This window comes from Sciurus vulgaris (genome assembly GCF_902686455.1).
Source record: "Sciurus vulgaris genome assembly, chromosome: 9".
Classification (NCBI taxonomy): domain Eukaryota; kingdom Metazoa; phylum Chordata; class Mammalia; order Rodentia; family Sciuridae; genus Sciurus; species Sciurus vulgaris.
In genome coordinates, this window is record NC_136469.1 from 83,427,455 (window position 1) to 83,446,009 (window position 18,555).

Consider the following 18,555-nt stretch of genomic DNA (forward strand, 5'->3'; position numbering starts at 1 on the left):
CAGGCTGCTGGCATTGCAGGCGTGCGCCACCACACCTGGCTAGGATGTTTTGTTATTATATTTTAGTTTTGTTTGGTATTCTTTAATTTTTATTTTTAATTTTTAAATTTTCACTTTATGTACATTTTTCTCCTTGTTTCCCTTGATTCTCTCCTTTCTTCTGCTAAAGCCAATCTCTACTGTTCTTTCTTTTTCTTTAATTTTTTTACCTTTGTCTTCTCTCCTCCTCCCCCCTCATAATCATCACATACTGTATCACTTCTGTTCTCTCCCTGTCCATCATTTGAAATTATAAACCCTTTTGCAAACTTGCTATTTTTGTTGTAGGCAATAACTGATCATATCATTTCTGTTGATTATGATAATTAACATGGTAGGCATCATAGTAGAGACTATTTGGTTTAATGCTGCATATTGTTTGCATTTGTTGTTGTTATTATTTGTATCCCCCTAAACTGTGGGGTACTGGAAACCTTCAGGGACACTAGAAGTCCTCAGGGTAGAAACTCTACTGCCTCAGATCCATACTATTAGATGGGTAGACACACAAACAACATGAAAAAGCAAGGGAACTGCCCCCAAAAAATCAAATAACAACAAAATCCACTGATATCACAGTGGAAGAAATGTCAGAGAAGGAGTGTAGAATGTACATAGTTAAACCGATCTGGGAAGTAAAGGATGGTATAAGAAATGAAATCAGAGAGGAAATACAGGAAGTAAAAGATCATTTCAATAAAGAGGCAGAGATTCTGGGGAAAAAAAAAAAAAAAAGTAGAAATCCTTGAAATGAAGGAACCAATGAGCCAAATTAAAAATTCAATAGAAAGCATCACCAACAGAATAGACCATGGAAGACAGAACCTCAGGCCATGAAGATAAAATACACAATCCCGAAAAATAGAGTTGACCATGGAGAGATGATGTTAAGAAATCATGAACCGAACTTCCAAGAACTATGGGATAATATAAAAAGACCAAATTTAAGATTTATTGGAATAGATGAAGGTACAGAGATACAAGTCAAAGGAATGCACAATCTTTTCAATGAAATAATATCACAAAATTTCCCAAACCTAAAGAATGAAATAGAAAATCAAATAAAAGAGGCTTACAGGACCCCAAATGTACCAAAATACAACAGACCCACACCAAGGAACATTATAATGAAAATGCCTAACATACAGAATAAGGACAGACTTTTAAAGGCTGCAAGAGAAAAATATCAGATTATGTATAAGGGGAAACCAATATGGGTCTCAGCTGATTTCTCAATCCAGACCCTCAACGCTAGGAGGTCCTAGAATAACATATGAAGCCCTTAAAGAAAATGGATGCCAACCAAGAATTCTATCCAGTAAAGTTTAGCTTCAGAGTTGAAGAAGTAAAAACCCTCATGATAAACAAAGTTAAAAGAATTTGCAACTAGAAAGTCTGCACTACAGAACATTCTCAACAAAATATCCCATGAAGATGAAATGAAAAAAACAGTGAAAACCAGCAAAGGGAGGAACTAAACTAAGGGACAGTCAATCAAAAGAGAAACTAATTCAAATTAAAAACTAGAAATAAACCCAAATGTGCGAGAATACAAATCATATGTCAATAATAGCCTTGAATATTAATGGTCTAAATTCTTCAATCAAAAGACAAACTGACAGAATGGATTAAAAAACAAGACCCAACAATAAGCTGTCCCTCAGATACTCAACTCATAGGCAAAGACATCCACAGACTGAAGGTGAAAGGACGGGAAAAAACCTATCGCTCACATGGATCATGTAAACAAGCCGGGGTTTCTATCCTTATATCAGACAAAGTTAATCAGAAGGGACAAAGAAAGCCATTTCATACTGATTAAGGGAATTATACATCAACAAGACATAACAATCATAAATATTTATACCCCAAACAATGGAGCATCTACTTATATCAAACAAACCCTTCTCAATTTCAAGAACCAAATAGACAACGACACAATAATACTGGGTAACTTTAACATGCCTCTATAACCACTGGATAGATCTTCCAAACAAAAACTAAATAAAGAAGCAAATATAGAAGTAAAAAATACAATTGATAATTTAGACTTAATAGACATGTACAGAATATTTCATCCATTAATGACTGAATACACTTTCTTCTCAGTAGCACAAGGATCCTTATCTAATATAAATCATGTTATATAAGCTATCGCATATGTTGGCATGCAATTGTAGTATTACCTTAATATATTTTTAACACCTGTAGGGTTATTTTGATAGCTCCCTTCCATTAATATTAATGTTTGTGTTCTTGCTTTTTTCTTGATTAGACTTGTCTGATTTTTATCAAACTTTAGTTGTATTATTTCTTTATTTCATATATGTCTGCTTCTACTCTTATTTTTTCCTTCCTACTACATAATTTGATAGTAATTTGTTATTCTAGTCTCTTTCTGATTCATGTACTTTAAGTTATAAATGTTCATCTGAGTACTGTTTCATCCCAGAGATCCTGATATTTTAAGCTTTTATTATCACTTAGTTCAAATTACTTTTTATTTATTTTTCTTGTGCTTTCTTCCTTGACCTCTGAGATATTTGTAAGTGTGCCATTTAATTTTGAAATAGCTGACATGAGGGTTTGGGGTTCTACATATCTTAAGGTGACTGTTTTCTAATAAATCATGCAGGAAACAGTCTACATGATTTCAAATTTTTAAAAAGTAATGGAGGGACTAGGGTTATGGTTCAGCAGTAGAGCACTTGCCCATGTGTGAGGCACTGGGTTTGATTCTCAACACCACATATAAATAAAGAATAAAAAAGGATATATCAACATCTAAAAAATATTTTTAAAAAAAGTAATGGAAAAGCTTTTTATATTGATTGTATTGGTTATATACATGTCAAAACTGATCAAATTGCATACTTCAAATATGTGCATTTCACTGTACTTCAATTTTACCTCAATAAAGCTATCATTTGGATGTTGAATGTCCGCCAAAGGTCCATGTATAAAAAGCCTCAGGGTAGTGCTGAGAGATGGTGGAATCTTTAGGAGGAGGAGCCTAAAGGGAAGTCCTTAGGTCACTGAGGGGTGTGCCCTCGAAGGGAATTGTGTGACCCTAGCCTCATACAATTCCACTTTGCTTCCTAGCCACGAGGTGAGTAGTCTGCTCTACCACATGCTTCCTGCGGATGCAATTTGGCATCTCCACCAGAGGTCTAAAAGCAACAGATCCAACCTGATCTTGAACAGGAACCTCCAAAACTACCAGCCAAGGTCAATGTTTTTTAAAATAAGCTAATTATCTCAGATATTTTGTTTTAATTATGGAAAACACCACAGCGGCACTAAATCATGACCTAACATTTCTTATTTTCTGTAAGTGGGCTCTGTGCTGAGTACTCTGAATACCTTATCCCACTGAATTCCACAGTTGACCTATGAAACAGGCTCTGGTATGCCCGAACTGAAGGCAGAATATAGTGTCAGTGTGAACTCAGTCAAATTGCTGAATTTGAATCCACTGCCTCCTAGTGGCACACTCTACCAGTGCAAGCTCACAGCCCTGCTCCATGAAACAGCCCATGCAAAGCCTCAGCACATCAGAAGCACTGAGGTTCACTCATTCTCACAACCTGACTCACAGATAAATAGCCACAGTCTTTGTTTGGCTGCAACCTCAGGATGTTCCTCAGACATGAGAGGAGAAGTTTTAAATGAAGATTAGTTTAGACATGGGTTAATCTTGCTATATAATTTAACATGCTGATCATTTCCAAAGTACAAAACCTTGGAATAGTGCTTTGAATATATTATAGTTTTAAAAACAACTATTAATGTATTTTAAAAACATATTTAAACCAAATAATTTAAGGGACCTCCAGATCACCTCTCAGGAACTTTAGAGTTCTTTAGAATATAAGGTAAAAACTGCCCATAGGAACATTACACTTCTGAGCTCCGAGCTGCTATTTGACCTGTTCCACCCTTATTTCTCTCCCCAGCCTACATCTTTACCATCCTTGCCCCCATTTCCCTCTTTCAGCAGTTGAGTCTTATTTCTTCAGTGTTCAACACTGACCTCTTGAGCCTCTTACCTGTGCTTCAGCCGAAGTTTAACCCCTCCTGGCCACACTGCTTTCCTGTGCTGGAGGCCAGAGGTGAGGTGCTCGGGGCTGGAGGAGTTAGAGGCACCAGGATCTGCATGGCCTGGGTCTGCACACACATCTCTGTGAAAAATAGGAAAATAAGCTGAGCATGATGGTGTTCATGGGCAGAAGCACAAATGAATCTAATAATATAAATGCATGAAAATGGACCCTGAAGCCAGAAAAGAACAACACAGCTCAGTGCAGGGTTCCAAGCTGGCATCTAACATTTCTCTGCACCCAAGAAAGCAAATCCACAACAGAAGGTCTCTGTCTCTCCTGATTATGTTTACATAGCACAATATATTGTATATATTGTATATATATTTCCAATCTTGGAGAACTGATTTTCTAAGACGAGAAGAAAGATACATTAACTCTTATGAAGATAAATTGTCCTATAATTCAATGTTGATAAGTGAGTGAAAACTTGGACTCAGAGCAACTCAGTTGCTTGTAATCCCAGCAGCTCAGGAAGCAGGAGAATTACAAATCTGAACCTACCCTGGACCATTTGTGAGACTCTATCTCAAAGTTAAAAAATGACTGAAAGTGTAGTTCAGTGGTAAGGTGCCCTTGGGTTCAATCCCCAGTACAAAAATTTAAAAAACAACCTTGGACTCACTGAAGCACACTGTCAAACACAGTGGCCCCCTGAAACCAAGAAACTGCTGCCTCACTTCTCAATTTCACTTTAAGGAGGGCAATCTCCAAGTGTAACAGCCCTTGCTTTATTCAGTGGGTGGCAGCTCAGAAGCACATGCCAATTCTTAAGCTTGAGCTATTTCAGATTGTTTAGATTCCACTGTGCTGGGAGGCAAGCCTTTTGTGTGTCCATTTGAATCCACCCTCCCACCCCCAATGACTAACACCATTCCCATAACTCCTTTCCTCCATCCTCCCAGGGAGTCAGAGAAAAATTTTAAGCCCCACATCACCAATGTGTTCCGCCATGGGAACAGGCACACTTCTCCGGATGGTCTCGGGTCCCGATTTCCCAAACACTCTTGATGCCTCCTCTTTATCAGACTGTCCCCTGCCTCAGCCTTTGAAGTGGGTTTTGTCATCATCTCAATTTGCTGAGTACAGTGGTGTGTTTTCAATTTCTGTCTTTAAGGATTTTTCTAAGCCTCCAAGATCCAACTGGTGAGGCTCTACCTCCTCTGCATGTGCCTTGGCTGAGAGGGGAAGGGATTAGGGAACAGCTGTTAAGAATAAGCCCTGTCCATCTGGCCTCATATTTCCTGGAATACAGAATGGAAGGCCAAGAGCTCGCTTTCTTAAATCCCAAGGCAAATGAAAAGGATCCCCCTTTTTTTTAGGGCATGGAGATGATGACAAGGAGGTCAACAGGAGTTTCCAATTCTTCACCAAAGTTTGCCTCTTTACCTTAGTACTATGGTTTGAGGGCTCATGTGTTGCAGCTGGGGTGGGAGGTTATTAGGTCATCCAGAACCCAGGCCCTGGAAGTAATTAAGGTAGTTCTCCAGAAAATGAGTTGTTATAAGAATAAGCCTGACCCTGAAAAGCTCTCTGACTTCCTGTTTTGTGATGTAATCTCTTTGATGCATTCTTGCCACGATATAATCCACCAGGACATGACACAGTGAAGAAGACCCTCACCAGAGGACAAATAAATGGCCTTCCCTGATTTTAGGCTTCAGGCCCCAGAACTATGTGCTAAATCACTCTTTTTTTTTTTTTTTTTGCGGTGCTGGGGATCGAACCCAGGGCCCTATGCTCGCAAGGCAAGCACTTTACCAACTGAGCTATCTCCCCAGACCTAATTAACTCTTTTCTTCATAAGGTTAGCCTACCTTGGGTATTTCATTATAGTAATGTAAAACTGACTTATACGCTTAGTTGTGAGCACTACACCTTTTACTGTGCTTTATTTTCTCATCAAGTTTAGGATTCTTGGCTTTTAAAATATTCAATATAATTCAAGACTTTAAGTCTGAAGACTTGGTTAAGTTTATGACCTGAATTGCATTGGGCGAGTTAACTCGGCCTTAGACTCCTCATCTGTAGTAAAGTAAAAAATAAGATACCCTGTACATAATAGTTGGGAGCATGACTCTAGAGTCTGTCCAGCTCTGTGACCTTGTCCTATGTACGTTCTGGATCTCTTTTCTATGAAGTTGGTGAAGTCGGTGCAGCTTCTTTCATAGGGTTGTTGAGAAATAAATAATTCGGTTGAACATTTAGAACAGAGCCTGACACATTAAGCCATTATTACTATACCTGTCTTGCTCTAAGATTTCTAGATAATGTATTTTAACTGTCTAGCATACTTCCCACACACAGTCTGTGCTTAATAAACTATTTTCATTTGTCTAACTATTGTATCTTCATTTTAGAGTTCTATTTAAGACGTTATGTAAAATGGTTACATCTAAAAAACGCTAATTTATTCTAGGAAGAATAGAAGAGCCTTAGCCATCAACACCTTTTGCAAAATTTGTCCTGTTGTCCTCAACCAGGAATTCTCACCCAATCCACCAAGGCATCAATCCCAATAGCCATTTGGCTTATAATTGAGGGAGAAAGTAAATTCAAAGATATCTCATCATCCAATATCTGAATGTAAAGATTATAAAAACGTAAAAAGCTTATTCTAAGACCACCCACTTGACAGCAAGGGGAGGAGTCATTCCTTCCCTGGTCTCCTCTACACCCTAATGCCCTCTATTGGGAGAAAACAATCAGGGCCTGGTCTGAGCTATCACAGACCTTTGTGGCACTTAATAACTTCCTCATTTTTTGCCTAAACCACAATTGTTGACTCCTTTCCACACGATGGCTTACGCTTCCCACTCCACCTTCCAGAGACGCACCCACAGACAGAGGCCTAGGGGTTCCGGCTGTTACGGTGAAGGGCTGGCAGGAAAAGCAGGCAAATGAACAAGAGAGGGAAGAGGAACACAAAGTTATCTCCTCCTTTTAAGGATTTTCAATACACGATTCATTTCCACCCCCTGCACTGCCTTCCAAAGTCATAGTGTGCTACAGCTTATTGACTACAGAGGACCAGCTGAGGTGGGCAACTCGGGGAGACACTCATGAAATCCATTTGATTACAACCCCCAGGCTAAATCATTGCAGCCTCCCTGCTAATCCTCATAATCAGGCCTGGGATAGGTTGGTTCTGAAGCCAGACAGAGGACCAAGAATCGAAGATGCATCTCATAAACTAGGAATCAGGCTGGAGAGAGTGCTAGAAGAATCACCAATACCCAGGGCACATTTTTTCTGCCTTAAACTCTTCTGGAATAATCTGGATGACAAATAAACATGCTTAAATTCATATGATTCTAGTGAAAAGAAATCCTGTAATGATTAGAGACAGGAGAAGGTCCTGCAGTCACTGTGCCTTTCTCTCCTCCTGCCTTATCTGTACAGCACACGCCCATCTGCGCATGAGACTCCTGAGGTCTCCAGAGTGCACAATTCCCCACCCACTGCAGGTTGCTATGCTAACTGACTGCCTCAGGGCAGGCTGGAAATGACAGTCTGCAGTTGATCTCCTCAGGGAATGGTGCTCCAGTGGTGCCACACACCTCAGGCAGACTGTTCCATGTCTTTCTCACAAATGGACATGTGCTTTCCCATGTCAGGAGTTAATCTGGGAACGTCTTTATGAAGGAGAGAATGAATGAGGTGTTTTTGAGGGGAGGGAAAGTACTGGGGATTGAACTCAGGGTGCTTTACCTACTACTGAGCTACATCCTCATCCCTTTTTATTTTTTATTTTGAGACAGGGTCTCACCAAATTGCTAAGGGCTGCCCTCGAACTTGTGAACCTCCTGCCTCAGCCTCCTGAATTGCCAAGTTATAGGTCTGCATGTACAGTTACAGCTGAATGACATCTTTTTTTAAAGATCCATTTTCTAGGTAGACAAACTGAGACATAGAGGTAATGTATCTCAGCTCAAAGTACATATGAATTCACACCTGGGACTAAAACCACTACCAACCACTCTTCTTCCTTTCAGATTAGCAGTTTCAAACTTTTTCAGTTTAGGCCATAAATTCTGTAGGCCTTAGAATTAATCACTAACCCAGATCTGGTGGCGATGGGGCCATTAACTAACCATATTATCAAATAAGTTTATTTTTACTTAAAATATACACTATAGAAACCCTGGAATCAATAAAACCGCTTCTAATAAAAAATGCTGGAGTAAAACATACTGTTCTCTAGTGCTGCTGGGCCACTCCCAGGTTCCTAAAGATGCTACCCTTCCCTGGCTATCCACACTCCTCAGATTTCAGCTGGGATATCATCATTTCTTCTGTATAGTCTTTTACTGACTAAGCAGCCATCTCACCTGCCTCCCTGCAAGGTGCTCATACCCAAGTGCAATTCACACTGCCTTCTAACTGTCTGCTTGCTGGTCCCTCTTCCACTACTCAACAAAGACAGTAGGCCCAGTGTGGTGCCTCACAGAGAGTTGCTCAAACAATATTTGTTGAATGAATGAAGTACCGCTAAATGTTCGACAGATCTATGACCTTTCTTCCTTCAAAACTCCTTTTAACCCTTTAGAGATCCCAAGCTTTCAATTCTGTAAACACAGTAATTATTTCAAAGTTATCCATAAGTGGTTACATTTTTCTTGCTTAAGTTTTATAAGTGTTCCACATCTGGAACATGGGATGAGCATTTTACTAACAATTTACAATTTGTTGGTAAAAATCAATGGGAATTTTCTTGGGGCTATTTTATGTTGTCTCTTGCTGTCTCCTGTCTCAATATTAGGGTATCACCACTATGTGGAGTGAACTAGAACCTAAGCTGACCTCAGGAGGGTTAGTAGGGATTAAAAAAAAAAAAAAAAAAAAAAAAAAAAAAAAAAAAAAAAAATATATATATATATATATATATATATATATATATATATAATCCACAACCACAAGGATCCATTGCATCATCTTTCTTTCCCCCAGATAATTAAGAAACAAGAAATTCAGGTCAACTACCTACATTTCTACATCCTGCCCCCCAATAGTCATAACTCCTGAATATACACTGACTGCCTTGCTATGTGGTATTTTAATAGAGTCCATTAACTGCTTTCTGAACTGAGTTTCAGCCAATACAAGCAGATTAAGTTCCAAATTACACTGTTCCTGTGGCTCATTTGAACACTATAAAAATTAAGAGGACAGGAGAAGCTGGAATAAAGGGGAAGAAACAGACTATTAAACTGGTCTCTCTAGAACCCTTTAGTTGCTGGTTTCTATTGAGTTTAAATTTTCTATTTTGTCCTCTGATCTGCTGGGATCAGCCACTTCTTCCTTTCTGTTATTTTATCCTGTAGGGAACAGCTTCCTTGCTGGGCTCCAGCTTCTACTTCAGTACCCTACAGATAGCACAACCTTTTAAAAACATAAATGGATGGTGTCTTCCCTAATTAAATCCTGTAGCTTCCTTTTGCAATTTGGATAAAACCCAAGTTTCCTTACTTGGCCTAGGAGGTCTGGAGTGGGCTGGTCCCGCCCATTCTTCAAATTCTCCCTCTGCTCATGCTGGAACAACAGCATCTCTAGAAGTTCCTCAAACCCACCAAACTCTGTGCTTTCACATATACTTTTCCCTCCACCTGGAACACTTTTTCCAATTCATAACTAAGCTGGTCACTTCCTAGCTTTCTGGTCCCAAGTAAAACAGCTCCTCAGAGGCTTCCTTATCTGACACAAATATTCTCTTTCCAGCACCTGATCTCTCCCTTCATTGCACTTACCACTGCATGGAATTGTTTACTGGTATGCTGTCCACTTCACATCAGGAGTGTAAGCTCAGCCAGGTCATGGTCCACAGCTGGCTTAAATTCCTTAGCATTGTCTTTTTTAAACCACCATCTACCCAGAGTCAGTGGCTCGTGGTAGGCACACAATACATACGTGTTAAATGAAGCATAGGAGATTGGAAAGGGAATACTTGTGTAATGCTTCCAAAATGAACCCTTAAACTTTTCTTTTCTATTCGCTTTCTAGAAGAAGCTGTGTGTCAATTTCTTCATGAAAACAGAATCCAGCCCTAACTTCCGATCCATCTCACTGGTGGCAGGCTTCCAGAGAAGACCAGTACTGGGGGATGGCCAATAAGCAGCTGGCATGGCTCAGCGAAGTTTTGTTGCCTTATATTTGGAAGAATCAGAACACTTTCTGTAATTAAGTAGGGTGCACATTTATGCAGGGCAAGTTTGTCCTTGGAGCCCTTTGGAGAAATTCCTTTGGATTTAGGCTGAGTTTATGTGTGGACTTGTTCTCCAGACAATTTGCTTTATTAAAAGCCAGGTTCTTGGTTTTCCAAGTGTCTTTTTTTCTTTTTATTCTGCTCCATCTCCTTCATGTACAAGGCTGTCCTTATTATTGTCTTTCTCCTGCCATCCACCCACTTTCCCTTGGGTAGCAGATCTCTGATGTCACTGCCATAGTTTCCCTAGCACTTTTCCCCTAGAAGATCCAGAGGACTGACAAGATCTGGATGCTAGACTTACTCAATGTCTGGAGGAAGATTTTAAGAAGCAATGCCCTTGGGTACAGATTTCTGTTCTTAGGCAAACATAGCTGCTCTTCATTTTCTGATGACTGAGCATTTAGCAAAGGTCTCATAGACATTCTCATGAACTGCCCTTTCTCTAAAGGACCCCTTGTTCTCTTTAGTGACCTTTTGCTAGCTATAGTTTTGAGACTTAACCTTCTGGGTCACTGTCCCTTCATTACTGTTTTTTGTTTTTCTAATCATTCCTTACAATCAAGGAAGCTCATTCTGTATGCCCTCAGGCCTGTATTGTACCTAGTGTTTTAATCATAGGAATGTCACTAGTATTTACAGACCTCTTCTGTCTTTTTGCTAACCCACTTTGGTCCTGCAGCTTGATTCATTATGAGAGGGCCAAACATAGCCCTTCAGTCATGCACAGATGTGCTTTTATGTCTCAGACCCGGGTTCACTTGCGACTGCTCTGGCTGCTGCTTCTCACTTGATTTCCCCTGAAACTTCTCAAACGGATCCATGAGTACAATTTATACCACTTGGCACTCGGCCTGTTTCTGATTCTGAAACCATAAGCTTAGCTATCTCTAGATCTGAGCCAATGACCTCCATGTCAACCTTGCATAAAAACAGGAAAAGGGGGATAGGGAAAAAGCCGAATGACTACCCAAATTTTTTAACCTGCCTAACAAATATTAATCTTCTTGAGATTTACTTTTGACTTCAATCCCTCCAGCCACTGAGCACTTTGACATAGTTAGTCTAGGGTAAGTGCATAAGAAAACCAAGAGCCCCCACTCTTAACAGCTTACCAACTAAAGACACTTTTGCTAGGGTTTGTAGTCCCTAGAGCTTGAAATGTATATGGACAACACGGATTCTTTAGCCAGTTACTCCAGCTCCTATTCTGGCTCTACCACCTTGCAGGTGTTTTGACGTTGGGCAGGTCACTTAACTTTGTGCCTATTTCCTCCCCTACAATACAAGGATAAAAACAGCACCTGCATCAAAGTATAGTTGTGAATGAACTAATAGCTATAAAGCACTTAGAATACCGTCTGGCAGTAAATGTTCACATTTTGCCCCTAGAGCTGGGGAGCAAAGGGCCTGTGTAAGCTACACAAGTGTACTAACCACTCAACCACATCTCCAGCCCAGATCTTAACATCTCATTCATGGGACTGAAGTTCACATTTATTGGGTACATGTGTGTTAATGTTCTGTCACTATAACAAATACCTGATATGATCTACTTATAAAGAGACTTATTTTGGCTCATAGTTTTAAACAATTCAGTCCACGGTTGTTCAGCCTTATTACTTTGGGCCTATGGTGGCAGAGCATGGCAGAATAAAACCACTCACCTCATGGCCAAGAAGCAAAAGAGAGAAAGAAGAAGGGGCTGGTATCCCACTATCTTCTTCAAACGCAAGTCCCCATGAACTGAAGACTTCTCGATAGGCCCCATCTTTTAAAATCGTCACCAACTCCCAGTAAGGTCAAGCTTGGGACCAAGCTTTAACATATGGGCCAACAGAGGGTGTTCCAGATACAAATTACAGTGCATGGTATCTACCAGATACTATGTTTTAAAAACAGTACCAGAGCTAATTTTAACATTTGAGGTAGTGATGAGCCTCATTTTATAAATTGAAAAAAAAGCAAAAGTAGATAAAACAATTCAGAAGATGTATGATTGAAGGTCATGCCTTCTCTACTACACACCTCCTTAAATTCTATAAATTCAGGATCACTGGGCTTTGAATACTTTTAGACATCAGCCACATGCCAACTATGTATACCTGTTATTTGTCCCACATCACCCCTTTGCTATTCATAAAACAAAAAGATATGGATGAAACCTCTTTTTGATGACCAGCATATATATCCAAAATATTAATGATAGGATTATGTGACATTTTTCTTCACATTTTCTATATCTTGCAACATGTATTATTTTAATTATCAGAAAATGTAAAATTAGCCTTATTTTTTTCTAACTAGAATGAGTCTAAGAATCAAATTTCTCTCTCCCTCTCTTTTTCTGGGGGAAGGGGATACTAGGTATTGAACCCAGGGTGCTTTACCACTGAGTTATATCTCCCAGACCTCTTTATTTGTTCATTTTGAGATAGTCTCACTAAGTTGCCCAGGCTGGCCTTGAACTTGTGATCCTCCTGTCTCAGCCTCCAGAGCCACTGGGATTACAGGCTTGTGCCACCATGTCCAGCATAATTTTCTCCACATTTTTTGTTTTTCATACTGGGGATTGAACCCAGAGGCTCTTTACCACTGAGCCACATCCCTAGCACACAAACCCCCACTTTTTTTTTTCTTTTTTTAAGTCAGGGTTAACTAAGTTGTGAGGGCCTTGCTAAGTTGCTCAGGCTGGCCTGGAACTTGAGACCTTCCTGCCTCAGCCTCTTGAGTTGCTGGGATTACAGGTGTGTACCACTGTGCCCAGTTTTCTCCATATTTTTAAAGGAAAATCTTCTCCAGGAGACGAAGGTGGATATTCCTTTCCCAAGCAAACCCAGGTAGTGAGAAGACTTCACACTGGTAGAGGGGTTTAGTTTGGGTGCTCCAGCAATCACTGAAAATACTCAGTAGAGGAGAAAGCAGGGTTTCTGGGAAACCAGTGTCAGCAGAGGGAGAGGAACAACCCAGGCCACCTTCTTCTACCCTGGCTCTCCATTAGCAATGGTAAGACGTAACATTCCCAGAGAGCAAATCTCTCCAGTGAACCCTAATTCCTTATCAGGCATGATAGGTAGAAAGCATTTTCCCACACATTATTCCATTTGTCCCTCAATAATCCTAAAGGGCACATAAAGCAGGAATCATAGATTCTCAATTGATAGGCATAGACACAGTTACATAGAGGGACAGTTATTTGCTTGAAATCAGGACTTGTAAATCATACAACTAGCAAAGCAGGGTCCTTAACTCCAATTTCTGTGCATTCTATTTTACACTCCCTTTAAATCTACAATCCTAAAAGTCTTTTGACAAAGGTGCAAGTGTTTAATATCACAAGCTTTTTAAATGGAAAGCATCAGAAGAAGTAGAGAGTTCCTGAAATTCAGGTGGGACTCCTCTTTCCCAAGTTCAACTGCTCCTAGAGCTACAGAAAGGAGGCCAGAATATGAAGGCCTCCCTCATACCTACTGGACACACAGACTGCATTCCTGCCCTTAGAAGAACTTCCTAATACTGGTCACATTGCTGAAATGATGCAACACATGCTGAAGTAGATGTATCACATTGAGACCTGAGCCTGACCACTTCTGTACCAAGCCCAATCATCCAATCCCTAGTCACTAAGCACCAGCCACGGAACCCACATCAAATTAGACTCTAGACTTGCAAGTGGTAGCAAAACAGATGCAATCCCTCCTCCTGCAGAAGTATAAATGAAAGACGGGTAAAATAACTGGACAAATCCAAAACTTACAAACCATAAGTGCTGGGAAAAGAGTCCACGAGACCAGGACAGTACCGCCCACACTCGGCACACCTCCCTGCCTCTTCATTCACCTTACAGTCTGCATACATGCTTGCTTCCCCAGTCACATGCCTCATGGAGGGTAGGTATCATAGCAGTAGTCCCTCAAGTTGCAATTAGCTTATGAAATGCTCTCAGGTAGGCTAGGTGCTAAACTATTACCCACTCAGATTCTTACAGTCTTCACAATTAATCTCCAAGGCCGGTTCCTTTATGCTATTACAGCCTTACCTTACAGATGAGAAAAGAGAGTCAGAGAAGCAGAGATGTTCTGCTAGAGAATCTGAATCTGGATCTGGCTGATGACGAAGCCTATGCTCTTAAACACTATGCAGTAGTCTTAATCTTATTTGGAGTTTTTGCTTCTTCGTTGGCCTGGTTTGGTTCTCTTCCCAGAGATGATGCCCAATAAATATTTGTCAAATAAAAACATACTGAGTGGATATTAAGGCAGCTTCCTCGTGGGCTCCCTGCAATGATCTCTCCCATGCCTCTGAATGAGGACTGTCATCTGCCTGGACCACACCAGTGTGTTGCTGGTCTGCTGGGGCAGGTCGGGATGGGTGCAGGGACTACAACTCAACAAATGCCCAGACCACAAAGGGCGGCATCATGGGACTCTTATGGGAAGATAAGATGGAGCCAAATAGGTCATGTCCAAACACCTCTGACATGCCTCCCGTGAACCTCCTGTTCATGGTGCAGTCACACCAGTGATCTCTAGGAAAGCAATTCTGAAAGCATCTACTGGTGGTGAGAAGAGAGAAGACAGAATGAATAGCAACATGGTGGAAATAACAGGAAAAAAAGATTTGGTAATCCTTCTCTTAACCCAAACAGTATTAGGAAAAGGAGTGTGGTTAAGTGGACACCAAAAATGGCCAAACATATGTGCACTATTATAGAAAAAAAGTGTGGAGCAGCAGCCAAGGAGGCCTGTACCAGTCCCTCCCTATGGGCAAGTCCCTAGAATGTTCTGGGCTATTTTCTCAAGTGTAAAATGAGGAGGTTGGTGTTGTGGGTTTTTTTTTTTTTTTTTTTTTTTTTTTTTTAATTCTACATTTAATAGTCTACGAACAAAGGTAGAAAAGGGGCCTAAATGACAAATCCTAAATGAGAAAACAACCTCTGAGGACCTACATCAACATATGATGAGCATTTCCACACAGTCTCCAAGCTGAGCTCTGTAGAATAAAGGACAGTTGCTGGCCTTCAGTCTTGTTGGAGATACACATAGAATTTGGAGTCAGATAACCTGGGTTCCAATCTGAGCTCTGCCAGATTCTGTTCTCTGAAACTTAGAACCTCACCTTTAAAAGGGGACAGAGCAGGGCTGGGATGGTGGCTCAGCATAAAGCACTTGCCTAGCACATATGAGGCACTGGATTTGATCCTCAGCATCACAGAAAAATGAATAAATAAAATAAAGCTATTGTGTCCATCTACAACTAATTTTTTTTTTTTTTTTTAAATAAAGGGGACAGAGCCTTTTGACATGCTAACCACTATAGGATGGAATCTACTTGCATTCAATCAGCATGGTCTACACAAGAGAGACAAATGTGGATAATCACCATGGGAGTGTGCCAAGATGGTGGTGCAATGAGTTTTTTAATTCCTCAAAAAGGGCAACTACAAATACCCAAGGCAAAGTGGAAGGTTTTTTGTTTGGCAGAAAATGGCAGGAAAGTGTGGGTATTATGTGGACCCCTTAGAAAAGATATAGTGACTGCTGAGAAAGAAATGGTTCCTCAAGATCATGAATGACAGAATTAACCTGGAGGAGTTGATCTAGAGGCAGCTGCTCACCAGATGGAGTCTCAGGCATGAGGCTGGGATGCATGTCAGTGGGTTCATCGTCATGGTTATTTTTAAAACAGTTAGGACACCCTCCCCTTTTTTTCTCAGCTGAGTCCTTCCCACCTCAGGTTGTGGGTGAGACCCCTCCTCTCAAACATGGAGGGATTCAGGTCCCTGGGATCCCAATGTGGTCCACAGGAGTCAGGCTTTCTCCCTCCCATCTTCTTGCAAATAAGTTGCTCTAGCCCTAGACCTGCCCAGAGAGGAGGGGTGGACATTAAAAATGTAAATGATAGTTGACATTCATTGGGAGAAAATAGGTCCCTTGCTAAATTTGGCATCAGTTGGGGAATCTTAGCAAAAATTAACCGGCCGCCTTGTTTGTGAGGAAGCCTAATCCTTACTTTGCCCAAGAGGATTACCGGGTCTTAGAAAGGGGCTCACATGCATTTTTTTAAAAGCCTGTGCCAACTGCATTTGTGTCCACAATATCCAAGATTCGTTCTGCTTTTTAGGGTAAATAATAGACATTCCATGCTATTTAAATGCCTCCAAATCTCAAACCTAAATGTGTCCAACCTTTGCTATCACCCGAAGCAGATTCTCCATCTCCCAGCTTTCCCCCCAGCTGTTGCCTTAATTCTGGGGAACCACAATTTATACAGAAGATGATATCAAAAGGCAGTCAATATGTGGAAATGTAGTTGCCTGCAATTTACTGGACCCAATGACATATATAGATTTAGCATCCTAAGCTGAAATCTGATGTGTTTCAAAATGTAAGACTTTCTGAACACTAACAAGACACAAAAAGTTTTGGATTTTGCAGCATTTCAGATTTTTGAAGTAAAGATGTTCAACTGGTAAAGTCTATGTTAATTTTCTAAAATCTGAAAAATGCCAAATTGCAAAATACCTCTGGTCCCAAGCGATTAGATACCTAGCTTACACAACACAAAGCAGGCCACATGAAACCTATGTCTTGTCTGGGGATGTAGCTCAATGGTAGAGAGCTTACCTAAGGTGTGTGAGGCCCCTGGGTTTAATCTCTAGCACTGCAAAGAGAAAGGAAGAAAGAAATGTGTGTCTTTAGCATGGTATTTTCAAAACACCATCTAAAAATATTACAGCTGGCAACTGTGTTGAGATTTGTGATTTACAAAGTATTTACAAATTTAATCTTCATAACAGCCATATTTAGTCTCACAGGAAAGTGAGGCACAGGTTGTTCAAGATCACCAAAAAAAAGTGGCAAAGACACAGTTCCAAGGGTGCCCTTAAATGCCTTCTACCACAGTTGCATCACCTAAGGGCTTGGTAAACATCTGTAGGGCTGAAATATTTCAGAAAATAGAGTTGCCTTATTCCAGCAGAGCATATTAGAAGAATGATTCTTCCAAGATTGTATTCCTCTGGAATGATGATTTTTAGTGGTTTCTACTGGTGACTACCACTCTTCCCCTCAATACCAGGGCTACTTAATTTCCACCTGTGGTTATAAGTCCTGTCTCTACTCTGGGGCCAAATGGATTGCAAATGAGAAGGGAGCTAACAGATCCAAGACAAACTCTTGGCCAATTCTGTCCTCATCTGGAACCTCAATGCCCCACATTTTCCCCATTTCCAGTGCCTGCCTGGTCTTCCAGGCTGGATGTGAAAACCTGCCTTTGTTATCAGTTCCTTCAAGATGGGAGCCTGGTTTGTTAATGTCACTAACTCATCAACAGATGGGTATGGGGAACAAAGCCAAAGGGAAAGCAGGTAGGGAAGTGAGTGACCATTGTCTGCTTCTCCTTCATTGGGCATTAACATACAGAAGACAGCTCAGGCAGAAGTTGGGCAGGTCATGGGGTAGCCAGGCCAGACCAGCCTAGGGCAGGAAATGCCCTGTGAACTGTCTATCAGCACACAGGTCCCCTCCCACTGCAACCCTGACACATCAAGCCTGGGAAAGGTACAAAACTCAGGACAAAGAGGAGGTACTGGACTGTGACCCCATTTCACGAATCCAGCTGCGGATCAATGGCCTCCGCCCCAGTCAGACCTGGCTCAGTAGGGAAGGCAGCCTCCTCTCCCTACACAGTCCAGCTGCTAGTGGTGAAGAGGTAACCATGGGAACCGACACAAAGGGCTTAATGTTAGAGGGAAAGGCTGGTGAAGGGGCTGAGAGGGGCTTCAAGTGACAGTCCTGCAATTCTCCTTACTTAGCCAGGCCCATCTATTGTGAGTCAGACTACAAGTAAAGTGGAGCTTGTGCACAGCTAAGCGGCCTGGCACAAGGCCTCCAGGGTGTTAGGGACAAGCAGAAAGCTGATTCTTAAAAGATCTCCCAGATTTCTTTTTTCCCCTTCAGCAAGTACAGCCCTGAGTTTCATCTGCCAGTATTCTGGCCCCAGATAATAAGGCTCGATCGGATGGACAGTACTGGTACACAGTGGCATTCCGCAAACTGCAGGCAACATTTTGCAAAGGGCCTCTCCCTGCACCACCTGGCTTCAGCCCAGCCTCTCCAGAGCTACCTACTCTGCACACTGGGGGCGTTTCTCAGGCAGTATGCAAACACACCTCGTGGGTGCTTGAGGAAGTAGTCTGAGATTTCAGCTGTC

General features: G+C 41.1%; 1 protein-coding gene across 4 annotated transcripts in view; it reads right to left on the minus strand.

Moving 5' to 3' along the window:
- SHROOM3 (shroom family member 3) overlaps positions 1-18,555 on the minus strand; it is a 304,609-nt gene that overhangs the window by 57,502 nt on the left and 228,552 nt on the right. For all 4 annotated transcript variants that reach the window (XM_079154292.1, XM_079154294.1, XM_079154293.1 and 1 more), the window contains one exon: positions 4,089-4,220. In XM_079154292.1, coding sequence (XP_079010418.1) covers positions 4,089-4,220 — 132 coding nt within the window. The remainder of the gene's footprint in view (positions 1-4,088; positions 4,221-18,555) is intronic.